Source organism: Danio rerio, chromosome 8 (assembly GCF_049306965.1).
Source record: "Danio rerio strain Tuebingen ecotype United States chromosome 8, GRCz12tu, whole genome shotgun sequence".
NCBI classification, from domain to species: Eukaryota; Metazoa; Chordata; class Actinopteri; order Cypriniformes; family Danionidae; genus Danio; species Danio rerio.
In genome coordinates, this window is record NC_133183.1 from 54,255,537 (window position 1) to 54,277,276 (window position 21,740).

Below are 21,740 nucleotides of genomic sequence, written 5' to 3' on the forward strand. Positions count from 1 at the left end.
AGGTTGGGTTATGGACAGGTTTGGTGGCATGGGTAGGTTTAAGGGTGGGTTAAGGTGTAAGGGATGGTCAACAGTGTATTTACAAATGTAATTACAAAAGTTAACTACAGACGTAGTTACATACATGTATTTAATCAAGCATAAGTACACAGTAAATCCATGCATTTACACAATAAGTACATTTTAACAAACTATTAATTCCTGTGTAAGTACATATTAGTTAAGGCCGCTTAATATAAAGTGGGACCGAAATTTGATAACTTGCTTTATACCTATGTTTGTAAGTAGGAGAAAATTTCACGGATTCTAATTTAATCATTAGAATTGAGAAATTATAAATACATCTGATGAGATAGGAGTGTGAACTAAAATTCTCAGTTCCAAGAGCATGTCCAGGAAGCTCACTGGCCACTTAAACAGAAAATATAATTTACTCTTACGTACTATACTTTGGCTTAGTCCCTGATTTATTAGGGATCAACACAGCAGACAGAAAATCTCGCAAACAGAAATTCTTGGAACCCTGTTGACTGCTGGCCAGTCCATTTGCCACACAGAGTGATTTCAAGTAGCATGACACTGCACAGGCGAAGCAGTGGCACAGTAGGTAGTGCTGTCGCCTTACAGCAAGAAGGTCGCTGGGTCGCTGGTTCGATCCTCGGCTCAACTGGCGTTTCTGTGAGGAGTTTGCATGTTCTCCCTGCGTTCACATGGGTTACCCCAGTGGGGTTACAGTCCAAAGACATGCAGTACAGGTTAATTGGGTAAGCTAAATTGTCCGTAGTGTATGAGTGTGTGTCTGAATGTGTGTGTGGATGTTTCCCAGAGATGGGTTGCGGCTGGAAGGGCATCCGCTGCGTGATAAGTTGGTGGTTCATTCCGCTGTGGTGACCCTGGATTAATAAAGGGACTAAGCCGACAAAAAAATTTTATGAATGACACTGCACAGATTTAACCACATCAAAAGAATTGATTACATAGTTTGCCTTCCAGTACGTTTATTTTTATTTTAAGCACCTAATTTCAGCTGCAATGCAGTTTATTTGTAACAGATTATTTTAATCAAACATAAATTTCAAATCCTTTAGATTTCTTCATTATTATTATTATTACGTTAATTTCACTTTACATTTATGACAAGTTCTTAAATGATGTAGATAATCTTTACTTTTTTTTAACATAAAACACCGGGTCTTGCTAATATTAGTTCACAAACATCTTTATTCCTCATGGCTGCCAGGAAATCACTTCGATGGTAGTGGAGGCAGCTTCTTGAATGAGGTAATTAGAATCTGTGAGTCTGGTCTTCAGCAGAGGTACATGCTGCCGCAGATGTGCTCGGGCTCTGGGAACTTCTGCCAGAACTGTAAGGGCACGGAGGGCATTAGCACACACTGCTGTATTCTCACTCAACACTAGCTGTAGCAGAGGGGCTAAGGCATCTGCTTCCAATGCCTCGGATTTACCTAGAATCAGACAGACAATGAGATTTTGCCATTACCTGGAATATACAGTACAGGGGATGCTAAGGGGTCAACAGGAAAGTAGTGTAATTTTTTATTTTTATTTTTTTAAGAAAAAATATTTATATTTGAATAGCCACTTTTCCACTGTCAGGCCAGTGCAAGTCGGGGTTTTTATTGAGCTGGGCAGGGCCAATAGACATGTTTCCACTGTAGGGCCAATCACTCACAGCACAGCACGAAAACCTACTTTCTGCATTCAATCAGAAATCATGATGACAGCCACCTGAATTTATGAACAGCCACAAACATAGTGGCTCTGGGTAGAATGTTTGTTTCATTTTATTGTCAGTAAGAATTATGACCTCATGATGAGATGCTGCTTTACTCAGAAATAGACACATGCTACACGAAAGTTATTTGTTTATTATTATTAGTTATTTATTTAACCCTTGTTTATCCAGTCAAAAGTTTAAAAAACAAAATCTCACTAAGTCTGCACTTATTTGAGCAAAAATAAACATTAAAATCTTGTTTGTTTATTGAATTAGCTATTGAAATATTATTTTGATTTAGAGGTTTTCTGTTTTTAATAAATTGTTTATACTGGTGATCAAAGCTTTTTTCATTATTTCCATGTATCAAAATCATTCAGAAATTATTCTGAAAAATGGATTCATGTCAAAGAAACATTTTTATTATAATGTTGCAAACATGATATACCTAGTATTTAAAAAATATATATACTGTCACAGCGGTTGGGGAAAGGGAGTGAGGACTCAAATGCAGTTAATATAATATGGGTTTATTAATAATAAAAACGAAACAAAAGGCAAAACAAACTACCACACGGGGGAAAACTTTGACAAAATAAATAAACAAACAAACTTGACTAGGCAGGCTGGCAGGGATCAGGACTGGAACACAAAACAGGACAAGGCAGCATACAGTGATGAACTGGCACAGGACAGCAGACATAACGAGAATATAAGCAGAAATAATTTTTAAAAAGGAGGGTGGGACTAGACAATAGACAGTAGAGCACATGAAACAAAGAAACATAAGCCATGTGTTCACAAAAAAACAAGACTAGAGGCCAATTCCAGAAAGGAGGTTAAGTGAAAACTCAAGAGTATTTTAACCCTGAAATGAGAGAAACTCTGGGTTTTCTGTTTTTCGAGAAAGCAGGGTACGTCAAGCTTTTTCTAAAGGAGAGGTAACTTTAACTCGGAGTCAGTTACCGTGGTAACTTACTCTGTGAACCTAACCTGGTCAGGAGCAGGTTTTATTCTCTAAACTCTGAGCTTCTGTAAGTCTCATCCTCTTATTTTAAAGACGAAGCGGTATTTCTCGTATTGGCCTTACTTTTCCACACACCTATTTCAATGCTCAATTTGGAGAGCATTAAAACAATTGATGGAAACGTCATGATGCACATAACTTTTAAAAATCTACATAAAAACACATGCATAGGATAAACTTTTATTTGATAGAAAAGATATGCCTAAACTACAATGGAAACCCTTTTACTGAACAAATTACAGTATGTGCATTAAAAAAGGTTTGTTATAAGAGATCATATGATGATGAATATGTGTGTGAATGGACAACACAGCAGGCTGAGCACACTGTAAAACATCTTAAATGTTGTTTTGGTCATTCATTCTAAAATGCCTTAATCGTTTTAGTGTTAATGTTATTATATTATTAATGACCTCCAGAGCGTCTGGAGCATGTTAAGAGCATCTGTTGATTTTTGGCACCCGTTTAATCAGGAAGTGGCAATTCTGTTCTCTTTGACTCGTTGGATGGAAATGCTGCTTTATTCGCACATCTTTTATGTGTTATTCCAGCTTTGGACATACATTTAATTAATAATTTGTGTAAAAATAATACATTTTCAAGTATAAACTCTGAGTTGGTTGAACGTCCTTACTGACGTCCACCCTAGAACAGTGGTGTCAAACTCAATTCCTGGAGGGCCGAAGCCCTGCACACTTTAGTTCCAACCCTGCTCCAACACACATACCTGTAGGTTTCAAAACAGCCTGAAGGACTCAGTTAGTTTGATCAGGTGGGTTTAATTAGGGTTGGAACTAAACTGTGCAGAGCTGCGGCCCTTTTGGAACTGAGTTTGACACCTGTGCCCTAGAACAAGCAACCAATGAGTGAACTCATTAACCGTGTTTACATGAGACAAAGCACGTGGCGCATGTAAACGTGTAATAACACCAACAGAAGACTAAATGCAAGACACGAGTACATGACAAGTGAAAACACTCACCATGCATTCACACATGCAACGTGCATGTTATCCTAGCACAACCAAAACCAACTAGACTGAGAGGCTGGGTATGAAACACCACACTGCAGACAGAACGAACACAAACACCAGTTTCAGTAAGGAGGTTCAACCAACTCGGAGTTTAAACTTGTTCTCTGAGTTGATTTACCGAGAGATTAAAAACTCAAGTTTTCGGTTTTAGAATAGCGTATCTGAGTCGGGTCAATCAACTTTGAGAAGGCCAACTCAGCGTTAAGCGTGCACACTGCTACTATAAAAAGGCATTATCAATGGAGCGCAGATATTATGAGTGACCATGGCAACATCTGAAAAAAACAGATCAGCATTTCTTTCTCCATCTGAACTTGATGTGCAAAGTTATAGCAAATATGACCATATATTTTAAAAAGCAACACCACTGCATCAGTGAAACAGAGACAGTTAGCATGGGAACACATAGCTGCACAATTTAATGCGGAATTTTTCATCTAAAGTATTTAAATATTTAAGTATATTTAAAAAGTAATGTGTGACATTTATAAAAAACAAATTTACACGTTCCCACTTTTATACACATTGATCGGTTTTAATAGATTTAAAAGTGCATTTGTGTGTCTGCCTCTATTATTGATTAAGTGATAGAGGTTGATTTGACATTTAGAATGCAAGCAGAATTAAAAAATAGTTTTTAGAACAAATAATAATCCCATTAATCTAGTTACAGTACATATCAAAGGTCAGTGAATTTAAGCTAATTATTTATTTAAAAAGGACAAGCCATTCTTGTACGTGACTTTGTTCTTTGTGTAACTGAAATGTTGGCAATAGCTATGTCTCCATCCAAAAATATTAATTTAATTTACATGCAAAACTGGAATAAAAGATGTGCGAATAAAGTAATGTTTTCATACAATTAATTAAAAAGAACAAAATCGTCACTTCCTGATTAACTGCCGCCAAATAACAACTGTAAAAACTTTAGAAGAAGCTGCGTCAATCTTTTCTTTATTTAATAAATGTACTTGCGCCTCAGAAGACAATGTTGTCATACAATAAACACGTGGGGGCGTTTGAAGCCATGAGACACAGAGAACAGACGCTCTTGACACTCTGGAGGTCACTCTGGAGGTCGCAGTAGGTAGTGCTGACGCCTCAGCAAGAAGGTCACTGGGTCGCTGGTTCGAGCCTTGGCTCAGTTGGCGTTTCTGTGTGGAGTTTGCATGTTCTCCCTGCCTTCGCGTGGGTTTCCTCCGCGTGCTCCGGTTTCCCCCACAGTCCAAAGACATGCGGAACAGGTAAATTGGGTAGGCTAAATTGTCCGTAGTGTATGAGTGTGTGTGTGAATGTGTGTGTGGATGTTTCCCAGAGATGGTTTGCGGCTGGAAGGGCATCCGCTGTGTAAAAACTTGCTGGATAATTTGGCAGTTCATTCCGCTGTGGCGACCCCGGATTAATAGGGACTAAGCCGACAAGAAAATGAATAAATGAATGAATGAATGAATGAATGAATATTGAAACGGTTAAGGCATTTAAGAATGACCAAAACAACATTTAGGATGTTTTACAATGTGCTCAACTTTTTTTTTAATGCACATACTGGAATTTGTTCAGTAAAAGTGTTTCCAACGCAGTTTATGCGCATCTTTTCTTATTGAATAAAAGTTTAACCTACTCAGTTATGCACATGTTTTATTATGCTTATTTTCAAAAGTTATGTGCATCATGGCGCTTCCATCAATCGTTTTTATGCGCATCTCCAAAATGAGCACCAAAATAGGTGCGTGGAAACTTAAGTCTGAGGTGAGAAATACCGATTCGTCTTTAAAAAAGGGGAGGAGAGAGACAGAAACTCAAGAGTTTAGAGAATAAAACCTGCTCCTGACCAGGTTAAGTTTACAGAGTAAGTTACCACGGTAACTGACTCTGAGTTAAAGTTACCTCTCTTTCAGAAACAGGCTTGACTTACCCTGCATTCTCGAGTTTGATAAATCTGCCATTTTGAACAGAAAACCCAAAACCCTATTTGTGACGACTTGGCAAAATTTTAACTTAACTTTAACAGCCACAATTAGCTTATTGTTTAGCTGAGCATTTATTAAATGATCACTGTGCTATAAACGAATTGACCCCATTGTATGTTTTTGTACAATCAATTTTAATTCAGTTTTTAGAGTCTTTATTAATTTTAAATAGAATGTTTTTAATTCCTTGTTTTTATTGTTTTTTTCATGATGTTTTTACTTTCTTTATGTAAAGCACTTTGAATTACCATTGTGTATGAAATGTGCTACAGTATAAATTGTGTATGAAATGTGCTACAGTAAAAATCAACTGGCATTGCCTTGCAGTGTCATAGACTTCATCAAAAGAAAGAGATAATGTTCATTCATTTTCTTTTGTTTTAGTCCCATAATTCGTCAGGGGTCACCATTGCGGAATGAACCACCAACTTATCCAACTTATGTTTTACACAGCAGATGCCCTTCCAGCTGCAACCCAGTATTGGGAAACCGTACACACTCATTCAGGAAACCCACATGAACACAGGGAAAAAATGCAAACTCTACACAGAAATGTCAACTGACCCAGTCGGGATGCGAACCAGCAACCTTGCTGTGAGGCAACAGTGCTAACCACTGAGCCACTGTGTCACCCCTCACTTGACTGTAAACAACATACTCTTGTTCAAATATGAACAGCAGCCGGGGTTGGGGAGAAAAAAAGTATTTGAATATGTAATTAGAGAAAAAAAGAGCTAAAACCATATCAGCAGATCCGTGTCTGTGGGATGGCATTGATTACAGATCTATGGTGGGATATTTCTTGTGGGCACAATCTCCTAAGAGGAAAAAGGAAATGCTAGAGGCCACACTTGTCCAAAGCCAGACATGAGATTGGAATCATTGGCTAGCTAACGGGGTGGCTATAATTTTGCAAGTGGGAAGCCAGGTCAGATGGCAGATGTTATGTGCCTGTTGTTTTGTTAGAGCTTACACAAGGCAGATTTATAGTCACAAAACAGGGTAGAGACTGGGTTGGGAAATCAGGGTGGTTAGGACTTTGCAGTGTAAAACATTTCAAGAGTTTAACCAATGAGCCACAGGAGGTTAATGAACCCAACAGCGAGACACTGCTTGCACAGTGGACAAAAAAAAAAAAAAGAAAAAAAATTTAAATCCAGACTTGATCACAAAAAAAGATAACATAAAACTTGTGTTGACGGATGAACAAAAAGGCCAACAGGCAAAATATGTCACAATCATGAGTAGAATAAACTTTTAAAAAAACAAATACAGGCAAGATAACCATCAAACATTTTAAACAGAAAAACTAGAAAAGTAGAACAATCTTACGAAAGACATGGGATAGGATCAACAATAACCAAACAAAGAAACAAGGAAAATGAGTCAACTTAAATACACCCAACTTAGGGGGAAACAATCAAGTAGATCACTAAACTCAAAATAAAAAATAGGGAGAAATGACATCTAGTGGTGAAACAAAATCATAACATTCATTCATTCATTTTCTTGTCGGCTTAGTCCTTTTATTAATCCGGGGTCGCCACAGCGGAATGAACCGCCAACTTATCCAGCAAGTTTTTATGCAGCGCATGCCCTTCCAGCCGCAACCCATCTCTGGGAAACATCCACAAAAAACAACACATACACTACAGACAATTTAGCCTACCCAATTCACCTGTACCACATGTCTTTGGGGGAAACCGGAGCACCCGGAGGAAACCCACGCGAAGGCAGGGAGAACATGCAAACTCCACACAGAAACGCCAACTGAGCCGAGGTTCGAACCAGCGACCCAGTGACCTTCTTGCTGTGAGGCGACAGCACTACCTACTGCGCCACTGCCTCGCCAAAATCATAACATGTAAAACTAAAATCATAAAAATTGTAGATCCTGACAGCAAAGTGGTTTGCACAAGGGCAAAGTGTAATGACAAAGCAGGGTGAAACCCAGAACCTAATTTTTCCAGATTAGGTGAAAAAACGGATATGCAGGAAATGTCCACCAAATTATTAGGAGTACCAAAAAAACTCCAAAAAGAGGGATACAACAGCCAGTAGGAGGAAATCTTAGAGCAAGCTCACTAAATATGCGTTTTGTTAAATGAGAAGAGTTATATGGCCAGAGATATGGGGAAATGAATGATTTATACTGATTTTCTAAAGCAGGAAATGGTGAGTGTAACAAGTACAGTAAAAATAAAAGTAGGGGTGTTGAGTAGAACACAAGTGAATTGTGAAGTGTACATTTTTAGGTGCACTGTAAGAGGCAGAAAAAAAGGCGACGTCAAAATTATCATTGTGTAAAAATAAGGGATTAAGTAACATGATAAATCTTGGTAGAAATAATGATACAAAAGAGAGCAAATGCTCGAAACAGCTCGGTTTAAAGCTCTCAGCTTAAGGGATGTTTTGAAAGAAGGTAGTGAAAAAATAATAATAATTAGTCTGGCCTGTGATAATGACTGGAAGGTTAAATGAACCTTTATTGACTGCAAACAAAGATCAGTCAAAATCAGAAATGTGCATTAGCACTTTGGAAAAACTTAAAAGCTTTTTTTATTTTTATTATTTAGAAACAGATGGTATGTATTGAAACACTTATGCTATCGGTCCCAGTCCCACTTTATATTAAGTGTCCTTAACTACTATGTACTTACATCAAATAAATTAAATACAATGTACTTACTGTGTTTATAATGTATTTGAGAACACTTGTGGTGCTTTTGAGTTGGGATAGAGGTTGGGTTATGCACAGGTTTAGTGGCATGGGTAGGTTTAAGGGTGGGTTAAGGTTTAAGGGATGGTCAACAGTGTATTTACAAATGTAATTACAAAAGTTAATTACAGATGTAATTACGTACATGTATTTAATCAAGCGTAAGTACACAGTAAATACATGCATTTACACAATAAGTGCATTGTAACAAACTATTAATTCCTGTGTAAGTACATATTAGTTAAGGCCACTTAATTTAAAGTGGGACCATGCTATCTAATTACTAGCCAGCACCATGACTCTAAGTTAAACTGTAACAGTTTTAAGTAACAAATTGTAATTTATGGCTGTGTAAAAGAGTAAATTTTCTGTTAGATTGATTTTTAATTGTAATAAAGTAACATGAATGCGAATTTCGAAGATTAATTGGATAAAAGCAGTTATGACATATCTAAAAAGCAATGGTTAAAAGTGAATGAATGTACATACACGAAGAGCAAAATAACTAACTTTAAGGAAGAGGGGAAAAATTCATTTTAACATGGGCTAGTGTAAAAGATATTACAATGACATTATGTTATCAAAGTTAATGTTATGTTTAATGTATGTTAAAAATGAGTGAACATGCATTGCTACTAGTCCTGGATTCCTAAGGACTCTCTCTGTCTCTGTGTATGCAAAGTGTTTATTTGACTTATATTTTTTCCACATCACCAGAACTAATCAGTTCCCTCAGACCTTCAGGCTTCAGAATCACATAGAGTTACTTAATTTACCTATTAACCCAAAATAATTCAACTTAATTCAATGATTTATTTCTCTTTTATTTTCTCTGTATTTTTAAAAAGAAAATGTACAGAAACTGGGGATTTCTTTTAATTAATATGTGGTTGTTCTAAACATTATTATTGGTGGGCTAAAATAATTGTGAAATGTTTGTATTGTTCTATTTTTAAAAATTTTGAACAAGTGTATTGCCAATTGACAAATCTTTAGAGAATTTTTTTTGATATGATAGCAACATGGCAGCATATCTAATTAATTTGACAAGAAAATAACAAGTTAATTAAATTTTTGAGGTTTATGAAGTTATGTTTAATTGTATGCGGACTAGTTGAGAATTTTGGTAAAGTAGAATTTGGGAAGTTTTGTAGGTTTAATTGGAAATAATGATTGCTGTTAAACTATTGTTAAATTGTGTTTGAGTTTGGATTGTATTTATATTTGATCTTTGTCGAATTAGACCAAGATTGTGTTTAACTCCTAAAAAGTGGTAACTTTGTGCTTTTGTAGTTTGACATAATTTTGAAAGTGGGTGGAAACACAAAAAGATGTTTATATAACATGTTTCTTTTCAGTCAGCCCCTCTGGATGAAATTTTGCCATCTATGATGCAGCGCACACTAATAACAAGATTCGGTCCCACTTTATATTGTGGCCTTAACTAATATGTACTTACACAGGATTTAATAGTTTGTTACAATGTACTTGTTGTGTAAATGCATGTATTTACTGTGTACTTATGCTTGATTATATACATGTATATAATTACATCTGTAAATAACTTTTGTAATTACATTTGTAAATACACTGTTGACCATCCCTTAAACCTTAACCCACCCTTAAACCTACCCATGCCACCAAACCTGTGCATAACCCAACCTCTATCCCAACTCAAAAGCACCACAAGTGTTCTCAAATACATTATAAACACAGCAAGTGCATTGTATTTATTTTTTGATGTAAGTACATAGTAGTTAAGGTCACTTAATATAAAGTGGGACCAAAGATTCTGTATCAACAGGGAATGCAGGAGCAGATGAAGCTGTGAAGGACACAGAGGCTGATGAGGCAAATGAAACATGATAAATGATTGTATTTTGTCTTGTTTATTTCTTTATTTTTCCAATTTTGTGAAATTTAAATATGGTAGGCCAACTAAACAATATTAGTGATACTGTAATATTTGATGGCTTGTATTAGATTTTAATTTGATTTCTGTTTATTGATTTTATTTGCTGTTCATTGTGATCTGATTTGCTTTGATATTTTGATTGTGATTTGAATCATTTGTTTTGTTTTATGTGTGTTCTTGATTCTGGAGATGTGACTGAAGATCTGACTAGGATGAGGGATGCAATAACCGTGAATATTCATCTAGCCCAGCTTGACAAAATCATGAACACTGTTAAATAATTAGTAGCCAGGACTTGTGTGATTATTAAAGTTTTGTTTTTAAAATAATTTTTAATTACCAGTTAATGAAAAAAAAGGTTGGAAATTGTGGAGGAAAAATATTTTTTTAACCAAACTTAATTGCAAAAGATGTTTTGTCTATTTAAAGAAGTTTTCAGGGCCATAGCATGAGATATAGTTTTGTTATTTTTTTATGTGGAAAAATATTCTTTGTCTTGTGTGGAAACGTACAGCAGGTCTGTCATGTAACACTGAATAACTGACATAAGCAGGAGAAAGCCCTCCCTTCCTTGACACACTGCAGTGACCTATGTTTCTGTATGACTGTCTGACCCTCTTGCAAGAGAATAAAATCGTCTTGAAAATATAATTGGACATGTTTGTCTCTTATTCAGTGATGGAATTTTAAATTGCCACGAGATAACACAAACACACTTCATTAAACATTTACACATAGTGTAGTGAATGGTGCTAATGTAATAAATGGTGCCATTATTAACGTGAGATGACGAAAATACCAACGCAAACCATTTCTGACCCTGAAGGCCTGAGACAGGGAAACCTCATAGCCTTTGTAGATCAGAGATGCCTCTCTTCAGGGATACCCAGGGTAACGCTTAATGGCTTAAAACTGTCTAAACAAAGTTCATGAAAGTGGGCTAAAAATGATATTATTACTTCTGGCAAAATATTAAAATAAGGCATTAGGCCTACTTAAAGCAAATTTAGACATTTAATTAATATTCTAAATGTTCTATGACATTTTTTTAGAAACCTTTAATTAACATTTCAAAGATTATTTTATGCAACTTAAATTTAAGAGCATTAAATTTAAGATTTATACAATTATTATTTATACATAAGGGCAGACTTAAGTAAAACTGACCCCTACGGTGATTTATGCATCTGTATCTTTATTTGACCAGGGTTTGAAAGCAAAGTTTCTTGAGTTTCATAAGTCAGGTAAAGAATGTCTGTGGCATGCTCAAAAAAAAGTAAAAAAGCATATATGTCATATGTCGCCACTGGCTCGCATGGTTCAGGATCTGTAGAGCTACGCATCGATGAATTTGCTCTTCAGTGTTTGAACTCTCAGTAATGATTTTAAATCACACTGAACTGAACTGAACTTAAACACTAAAAACTGAACTACACTGTTCCAGTTACTATGACCATTTATGTAAAGCTGCTTTGACACAATCTACATCGTAAAAGCGCTATACAAATAAAGCTGAATTGAATTGAATTGAATATAGCTATATGCTTTTTTTGTGCATGCCGCAGACACTCTTTACCTGACTCGTAAAACTTGTGAAACTTTGCTTTCACCCCGCCCCAAAGGCCCAGCTGGTATGAGTTGGCCGAAATTGGCCCATGAGTTGAGCCAAAAATTGTCAGCGGAATCAGGCGAAAAACAAAGGGCCTTGACTTGCACTGGCACATTCACTTTAGGCACGACAGTTGAAACTATTTAATCTATTATTTATCTCGTGCCACTCCAAACATATATAACTTCCGCTTTTCATAATAAATATGTGAATATTTTATATAAAAAATATTTACATCAATGTAATTAAAAGCCATAATTTTTTTTGCAAAGTATTAAATAAAAAGAGATTGTTCTTTCTTTCTGTTTTGGTGAGCTACCCCTTTAATGCCTTCATGTTGTACTATAACAGAAGTTGTTCATTTGTTTTTAAGTTGTAAAAACAGAACAAAATTACAACAACAAATCGTCACTCTGGATTTATAAGTTTCTATCTGTGTTCTGAATGATGTAAACAACTCATAAAAAACATCTCATAATGTAAATAAGTTGTCATTTAATAATAATATGTCAATAACTCAATTTTGACAAAAATGTCAGATAGAACCTTATAATTCTAAGATGACGAAATAATAATAATGAACGTCGATTTTGTACTGACCCTTTGTGATAACAGCTGTGTTCATAATGGTCCCTGCAGCATTTGCGACAACCTCTTGGTCATCATCTGACAACAGTTTAACCAATATGGGCAAAAGATTCTCCTCACACACCTTTATCTTCCCAACTGTTGGAACACTAAACGAGAACAGGAGAGAATAGCAAAAATTGGAATTAGAAAGCCAGCATACTTTTATGATATTTAAACATTCTTATTCTGTATATCATACTTAATGTGAGACATAGGAAAATGAGCTTGATAAGTTTTGGTGCAGCAGTATTTTTTTATATATAAAATAATGATCCTATTCATTTCAAGTGAATTTGTCAATCACACTGCCACTGTCATCATGTCTGGTCTCTTGTAGGCAAGACTCAAGCGGCATCACTACAAACACACACACACACACGTTTGTTTTTGTGAAAAGTGGGGACATTACATAGGTTTCCATTCATTTTATACTGTCCAAACCGTATATTATATTGCCCTCACCCCACCCCACCCCTAAACCCAACCATCACAGGAGACTGTGTGCAGCTTTACTCTCTGATTAAACTCATCCTGTAGGATTTATAAGCATTTTGAGAAATGAGGACGTCACCAATGACCTCATATTTTACCACCTTTTTGTAATACCTGTGTCATACCCATGTCATTATACAGATTTGTGTCCTGATATGTCACAAAAACATGTACACATACACACACACACACACACACACACACACATACACACACACACACACATACACACACGCACACATACACAGAGAGGACAGTACCAGCTCAAAAGAAGGTGTGAACTCCCAGTAGGTGTGTATTTGACAGTTCAGGCACAAGGAGTACTAAGTACTGTCTGAGGAGATCACATGAGCCAAGACAGCACTTCAGTTGTGAGTTCATTTAGCATCATTCAATCAATTGCAGCTTCTCTTACTGCAAGTTAAACGATAGTGAATTGTGACTGAATGCTAATTAATGTCCTTTGACTAACTGAAGTGTTCTATAACTATAGCTTATTATTTTATATTACACTGTTTACTGCAGGGGCAACGTGGTGGTGCAGTGGGTAGCATGTTCGTCTCACAGCAAGAAGGTTGCTGGTTCAAGCTTGGGTCGGTTGGCATTTCTGTGTGTTGAGTTTGCATGTTCTTTTAATTTTTGTGTGGGTTTTCACCGGGTGCTCCGGTTTCCCCCGCAAGTCCAAAGACATGCGCTATAAGTGAATTGGGTAAGCTAAATTGGCGGTAGTATATGGGTTTCCCAGAGATGGGTTGCAGCTGGAAGGGCATCCCGCTGCGTAAAACATAGAGAATGCTGGATAAGTTGGCAGTTCATTCCGCTGTGGCGACCACTGATTAATAAAGGGACTAAGCCGAAAAGAAAATGAATAAATGAATGAATGAACATAATTTCTAATTATGTTGATGACATGGTACGAGTAATAAATAATTGGATAAAGTAGACTCCTAATTTAACTACTTTATTAAGGACTTATTTACAATCAAAACAAACATAAATGAACATTTTCACCACATCAGAACCAATTAAGAGATACAGACTTTGAGAATCAGAGTCTCATCGATGGTGGCACATTTCATGCTGCAGTGTATGCTGGGAGAGCCATTCAAAACTCATCCATGACTCCCAGCATGCACTGCATGGAGACTCTGATTCTTGATGTCTGTGTGTTTAAGGTGGTGAAGATGTTCCATCTGTTTCAAAGCTCTGGTAGGTTTCCTTCAGAAAAGAAAAGCAGTAACTTAACATTATAGATATAATCCATAAAGGAATAATCCATAAGACCAATAACATATCATTGAAAAGCTGGATAAAACCATCATTCATCATTATATGAGAAGCTTTACTGCAAAAGTTGAACTATAATAGAGTGAATTTAAGGCCTGTGACTGTGAGCATTTTAGTGAGTTAAAAGCATTTAGGCAAAATAAATTATAGCACTTGGGCAATATAAATGAGAACATTTACTACTTTAACCCTCCTGTTGACTTATGGGTTAAAATGAGCTTGGCACTGTTTTAACAGCAGAAATAAATGATAAATTCTTAATACTTAAAGTTTAGTTTTTGTTTTTTAGGGGAAAAAACAGACAAATGAAATAATTTTTTATTTTCATATTTTCATGAAGACTCAACACATTTAGGGTGCAACTGTTGTCCTTCAGGTAAATTTTGTGTAAAGCGATTTGGTCAAATTGTAGTAACATTGCAACATATATTGCAGAAAAACAAAATATTTCAATATAAAATGTTCCCAATATCATGCAGCCCTAGCATCAGGGCCAGAGGGGGACTCCTTTTCATCCCTGGAGTTTCAAGCATTAGACCGGCCCACCTTAATTCACGACTGACTATATTAAAATAAGGTCATTTCCAATTCAGTTTCTAATTACTCTATCACATCTTTTTCAAGAAAACAGCTGCTTTAGAACTTCAAATGTTCAACAACCTTACAGTTTTATGTCCTAACAATAAAAATGAAAGAAAAAAAAAAAGAATTACAATTGCATTGCAATGCAATGTGCTGACCACTGGACCACAATGGCACTGTTAAAGTTAGGTGGACGGAATGATAGTTATATCATCATTACCCTGCAGGCTGCATTTTGTTCATGGGGCTGCGAGACAATAAATAAGAAGAGCGGAGCTGCGGCAAAATAATGAATAAAAACAGTGTGGCTATGGTCAAATAAATAAATAATTGAAAAAAAGTGTGACTGCTGAGAGTGCAAGCAGCTAGAAACACCGGCCCTCACAGCCAAAAAACGGACCGGCCCACCGGGAACTCTCCCGGTCCACCCGATTGGCCAATCCGGGCCTGCCTAGCATGAATTGTAAAGTAAAATAAAATGTGACCAAAATAAGTATGGCAAAGTATTGGCATTTTGCAGAATTAAAAGATAACTAATTCTTGTTAATGTGTACTTTTTGATCTGAAAAAAGTATAGTTACCAATGTCACGTTACACATGTCTACTTATATACACTATTCAGTAGGTTGTTACATGAGTAGTTACACCAGTATTACAGATGTAGTTCACACAAATCATCCCAGTAAATGTAACCCAAACTAGACTGTTGTTACCTACCTGATTGCCATTAAGGCAGATGCAGCCTCCTTGCGAATGATAGGAGAGGAGTGAGATAGTTGATCTCTTAGGACCTGAATCACATCACTCTCCAGTGCCGGCAGGGCATTCACACTCAGGCAGCAGCTTAACGTTGACAGAACTAAAGCACGAATGTTTTCTTCTTCAATTGAGATCTTGGGAACCAATTTGGGCACAAGACCCTTATTCACCATAAATACGGCTCCTGTAGAATAGAGAACTCTTCATATTAGAAGCATCTGATATATGTTTCCATTTAAAACAAAAGTTCTTCATTAACTTTATTAAAACTTTATTAAAACTTAACTTTATTTAGTACTTTATTAAAAACTATATTTACCCAAGGGAAATTCAGCAATTCTGTTAAGTGCCCGGTGCACATTTTTACGACAGGCAATCTCAGGGTCATCTAACAGGTTTGCAAGGGGGCCCACAATGTCAAAATTCAAAAAGGCATCCCTGTGCAAACACATATGACACATTGAATATTTCTGACAACCAAAATTTAAAAATCCCATGACTGCACACATCACAATATCCTTCAAAAAGGTTTGTAATATACTGATCTGGAGCTCAAGAAACCTTTTTAGTGTTATTATTAATACGTTTATTATTATTATAATTTAGTTTGACGACAACTACAGCTGCACAGTCCAAAGACATGCGGTACAGGTGAATTGGGTTGGCAAAATTGTCCGTAGTGTATGAGTGTGTGAGTGAATGTGTGTGTGGATGTTTCCCAGAGACAGATGTTTCCTAGAGACAGGTATCGCTGTAAAACAGCCGAGAGGAGAGGTAAAGTCACGCCAGCAGGTCAAATGGGCCACAGTGAGATTGAGAGAGAGATTGAGTACTTTCATTCTCTCAATCGCAGTGAAATCAGTGAAATAGGGGCTTCTGCTGTAAGTTTCTGTGAAAATTTCCATTGACTATATGTGAAATGTGAAAATTTCCATTGTGGAAACGTAGCCCCGCAGACGTTTCTGCGGACCGCGATTTACGTCCCGGGAGGTACGTATTCGAGCGGTTTTTGTTTTTGCGGATCCGCGAGAAGCCGATGTGCGCACTTTTTCGCGTCTCGGGCACCTCTTGGGAGCGCGCGCCATTCACGCCCGCGCCGTTCTTGCGCAAAAAGCCGCCGGATCGGCCGACCTCCTCTTCCTTCTCCTCCTCCTTCTCCCCTAAACCCGAGCGACGGTTCGCAAAAAAAAAAAGCAAAAGCCCTCGTCTTCGATTTCGCTTTAGACTGCGTTTTTGGATCCCGCCGCGTTCTCGCCCTTATTTTTCGGATTCCGTTTTTCGTCTTACCTGATTTCCGGTACCGCTGTTCCCCGGAATCGATCCCGGTCGTCGTCCCCGCGGCCGGCTCCTCCTCCGGGGCCTCCGCTCCGCCGACGCAACGCTGTGAGCTAAGCGGACAAACTGGTTGCATCGGGAAAGCCCTCCACTCGGAGGCGAGCCGTTGGCCGGCGAGCGCGAAGAGGAGGGGCGGAGCGGTGCCACACCGCCCCGCAGCGTTCGCTCGAAAAAAACTAAACGCGGCCTTACGTACCTCCGGCCACGTAAATCGCGGCCTCCAGAAACATCCGCGGGGCTACGTTTCCAGAATGAGCTTGGGTTGGTATCTTTGGTTGTATATTTCATTTGATTACACTATTCAAGTTAGATTTAAAATAAATATTTAAACTACTAAAACTAGGGGTGCCTAAATTAATTGTTTCTTTGGTGCACCGCGATGCAGACGTGGACAATAAGGTATCGGTTCAGTAATAATCATAACCAGTTATTATGTACTGACGTCATTTATCTCCTATGCGCTCTGTCGCGAGGGAGGTGAGCGCGAGTATTTACAACACTCAGCCAACTCAGGGCCAGTCCGTGCCATAGGCACCATAGGCAAATGCTAAGGGTGCTGTATATCCAGGGGGGCGCCAGAAATGAGCACGGTTCAGTTGGTTTTGTTTTCGATATTCCTGACACACATTCAGTTACAGACGGCAATAACTCAAAAACCTGTTACCCTAAAAAGATCTAAAGTGTTTCCTACAGAAAGACAAAGCTGGTTATGTTTCACAGCTGTCTTTCTTTTTTTTCGCTTGACATTACGAGCACTGCTTCGTTTAAGCCCTCGCAATATGTGTTTAGCTGGGAGAGCTCGCGCTGAGAGGAGCTCTCAGTAAGGGACCGTCGGAAAAGTGCTTATTTTTTTCGTTTTTTTTTCTCTCTTTTTTTCGTTTTTCTGCTCCGCTCATCACGAGCTCTCCCTGTTGCGAGGGCTTAAGTGTGTGTGTGCGTGTGTGTATGTGTGTGTTTGTTTCTTTGGTGCTGTCTATGTTTGTGTATGTGTTTGAATGAGAGACAGTGTGGTGCTGTGTGTCTGTGTGTTTATACAGACAGCTTGTTATAGCCTCACCCCTAAAATATAACACTGTATATGGAAAGCATCGTCAATGCACCTTGATGCACCCAGATATCAAATTGAACCGAATCGAAGGCATGATAATCGTAATCGTAACCGAACCGAACCGTGAGACCAGTATAGGTTCACACCTCTAATGCTATATTTTCATTAAAGTAGAAAACTATTTACAAAATAATGTAATCTTAGCTGACTGCTTCACTTCCATTTTAAAACATTAAAATATTTGTGGTTCTGTGTGAGCAGATATCATGTGGGCCTTGGGACTGATTGGTCATCTGGCGAGTTCGCAATCTGTTGATTATCAGACATAAACGAGTACTTAGTAATAACCTGACTTAAAGGGTTGCGTATTTCCTTTTTGCAAAATACATAGTAGGCTAACAAGGAGCCTAAGCACATTTTTATGCTAAATGCTACAAAATAGAAATGCAGATCTTTTTAGTTTTTGTAGGACTCACCTTCCCATACTGTGTGAAGCAAGCACATAAAGCACTTCAGTAGTTTTGACCCTGATTAAGCTATCCTCATCTTGCAGCAAAACTTTAAGTATTTCCAAGCACTCTAAAAAGCAAAGAAACAATAGTTGCTGTCATCATAATTACATTAAAATGTACTTTATTAAAAGTACATTTACAAAATTCTAAATGTGTAATTGCAATCATTGATTCCATATATAGTATATAACTTTGTTTTACAAAATATTATAAAAGATGTGCATACCACTGAAAATGGCTTCGTATGCCCTCTCAGGATCATGAAGAAGGTCACATAGTGCAGTGAGTGCCTTCTGACGGGTAAACAAATCATCGTCCTGCAGCTCCACAAGCAGCTTAGGAAGCGCCAAGTTACCAAAAGCGATCGGTGCTTGTGTTGGGTCAATATGCGGTGGGGGCTGTTCGGTTGTTTGTGGACTTGCCATCTTCAAGTCCTTGAATGCTTCAAATGTGAGTACATTAAATGTGATTAGCCAACACAAGTTGATTATTTAATAGTTTAATGACATTAGTTTTCCTTTTTTGAAAGAGACCCAGTAAAAATGTAAAGGAATAGTTCACTCTTCATTTATTTACATTCTTTCTTTTGTTAACCAAACAACATATTTTAAAAAATGCTGGTTGCTGTGACCTATTAACTTTCTACAAAGAGCTTAGAGTTACCAAGTGGTGACACTCAATAGAACGTCCCATTGTAACAATAGCAACCAGCAACAGTCCCGCAATTCTGAGATTTTGATGTGAAAGGGATCGGCTGTCTGTGGAATCTTATTGCTGTCATGATGACAAGAAATTGCTTTGTTTATTATTTGTTTTTACTAAAAAGTGCATTAAAGCTGAAATACTACCTGAAAGATGACAATACAACACTTACAATCACAAGTTTAATTTACAGACTTAATGTTCAATATTATTTTACAGATATTTTACATTTCCTAGAGATGGGTTGTGGCTGGAAGGGCATCAGCAGCGTAAAAACTTACTGGATAAGTTGGCGGTTCATTCCGCTGTGGCGACCCCGAATTAATAAAGGGACTAAGCCGACAAGAAAATGAATGAATGTATGAGATATTTTACAATCCTTGTTTTATTGAACTGTCACTTTAGGTGAAATTACTTTAAATTAATTTAATTTAATAGTTTACGCACTGGCATAATACAAATGAAGACTGACATGTTAAATTGAATTAACATAACTTTCAAAATGAGACACTGATAACAGACTGAACATGCACTTTTTGTTGTAGTATTAGCTAATAAGTTATAATAGTATATAGTATTTTTCCCCAGTGTTGTCTGTTTAAAAAGGACTTATAAAGGAATATGTTATGTAAAAAGCCACTTTCTCCGAAATTATTGAATTTTGACACATAAATTTATAATATAGGCTACCTCAAGTTGCACACATGCATGCATGTGTAGATATGCACACATATACATCACATATACCTATGTTAATATGTTATATTATTATAATATAGAAAATCTGAAATCTGATGACACATTAAGTTGAGCAACTCTAAAAGAGGGGTCATTTTTAAAAATTGGAAAAGATAGATGTTGTGAAATGTTTACAAAGAGTAATTCCATGCCTAGAAGTCTTGGTGCTATCATTAAAAATTATAGAGGCGACACGAACGACTAGATAAAGTAGTTTTGGTTGTGGGGTAGCTACACACATTTTTGCATCACCCTAATTTGAATAAAGCTAAAAAAAAAAAAGTAAAAAAAAAAAGTTATTTTTTGGTTATTTTGTTAACCTTACTTGCTATAAGTTCAACATGTGTTAGTTTATTCAACATTTTTAAAACTACTTTTGTTTACATTGAGATACTGTTAAAAATGTCACTAATTTATGCTGAGAGCACTGTAATATTTTAACCCATATGGCCGCCGCGTGACACTAGCGGCATCTGGTGGCTGTTTACCAAATAGCAACATATTGCCGCTTCTTGGTAATTCTCTGCTCTTTGCTTTCTTTTCAACTTTTTTTCCTACAATGGAAGTCAATGTGTCCCAGCAACCAGCACCCTTCAAAAATGTTTATTTTGTGTTCAACAGAAGAAACTCCTAAAGGTTTTTAACCACATGAGAAGAAAAAAGTATGAGGTCATTTTCATTTTTAACATTCAACCCTTTAACATTAATGTTTAGGCTACATTGTATGCACATGCTTTGCCAGATTATCAGCAGGTCCATTGCCAGGTGTTAACACTAATGCAGAACATAAAACAGCAAAAGATGAAATAAGGTTTACAACATAAACATCCTAGGGCCGATGAAATCTTTAACCACAATATCAATTTTCACGAAGTTGATAACCTTACATTTTAAGCTTAATGAATCAAAACATGTCTATGTCCTCTGGTAAAGATCCAAAACCAAAATGACGAGAAAAAACAACACTACGGTCACCTGTAACGTTAGATCCAATAAGATCTTAGTGAAAATAATTACGTTACACGTCTCAAAGAGGAGCCAGTCCATTTGATCGCAGGATTTTGGGAGGAAATGTCAAGTTCTCTAAAAAAATATTCTGTAAAACGCTACGGTGATGTGTTTCTCACTTCAACCCTGGTTTGATATTCTGCTTCATCCCAATATATCTGACATTAGGCTATTACGACAATTGAGAAAGAGCATGCATATAGCTAATTAATTATGTCTAATTTATAATCTACGTATTTCCTTACTATCATTGAATGTGTATAGTAAGTTACATATTTGCAGATCAATGAACTGTTCAAGACAACATTAAGTGGTTAGGTTACCTTTTAAACGTTCGCTGCTGTACCGTCCTCTTCCGTTTATAGTTAGGTTGCTGTGGTAACTACGGAATTACCCTAATTCACAGGGAGTAGCGTAAAGTTTTTATTAAGCCTATATAAAACGGGGTATTGAAAATAATGTTTAATTTAAAAAATAAATGAAAGCCGTCCATAATATTTTAAGCTTTAGCATAGCACCCTCCAATTCATTAAATAAATGACAAAAGTTTAAGCTTAAATTGCACAAAAAAATTTACATTTATGAATGCGATATTGCAAACACAATAAACAAAATAAGATAATTTTGTTTTTAAAA

At 36.9% G+C, this 21,740-nt stretch overlaps 1 protein-coding gene across 5 annotated transcripts; it reads right to left on the reverse strand.

Moving 5' to 3' along the window:
- Positions 1-981: 981 nt before the first annotated feature.
- On the reverse strand, positions 982-21,484 carry rsph14 (radial spoke head 14 homolog). 5 transcript variants are annotated; one of them, XR_012383716.1, is made up of 8 exons: positions 21,428-21,484; positions 18,883-19,098; positions 18,621-18,723; positions 16,081-16,199; positions 15,720-15,945; positions 12,612-12,748; positions 3,748-3,830; positions 2,249-2,380 (listed from the first exon to the last, which is right to left on the reverse strand). XR_012383716.1 is itself a non-coding variant. In NM_001327866.1 (7 exon segments), coding segments are annotated over 6 exon segments (1,023 nt in total). In that variant the 5' UTR covers positions 19,082-19,098; positions 21,428-21,478; the 3' UTR covers positions 982-1,227.
- Positions 21,485-21,740: the final 256 nt, after the last annotated feature.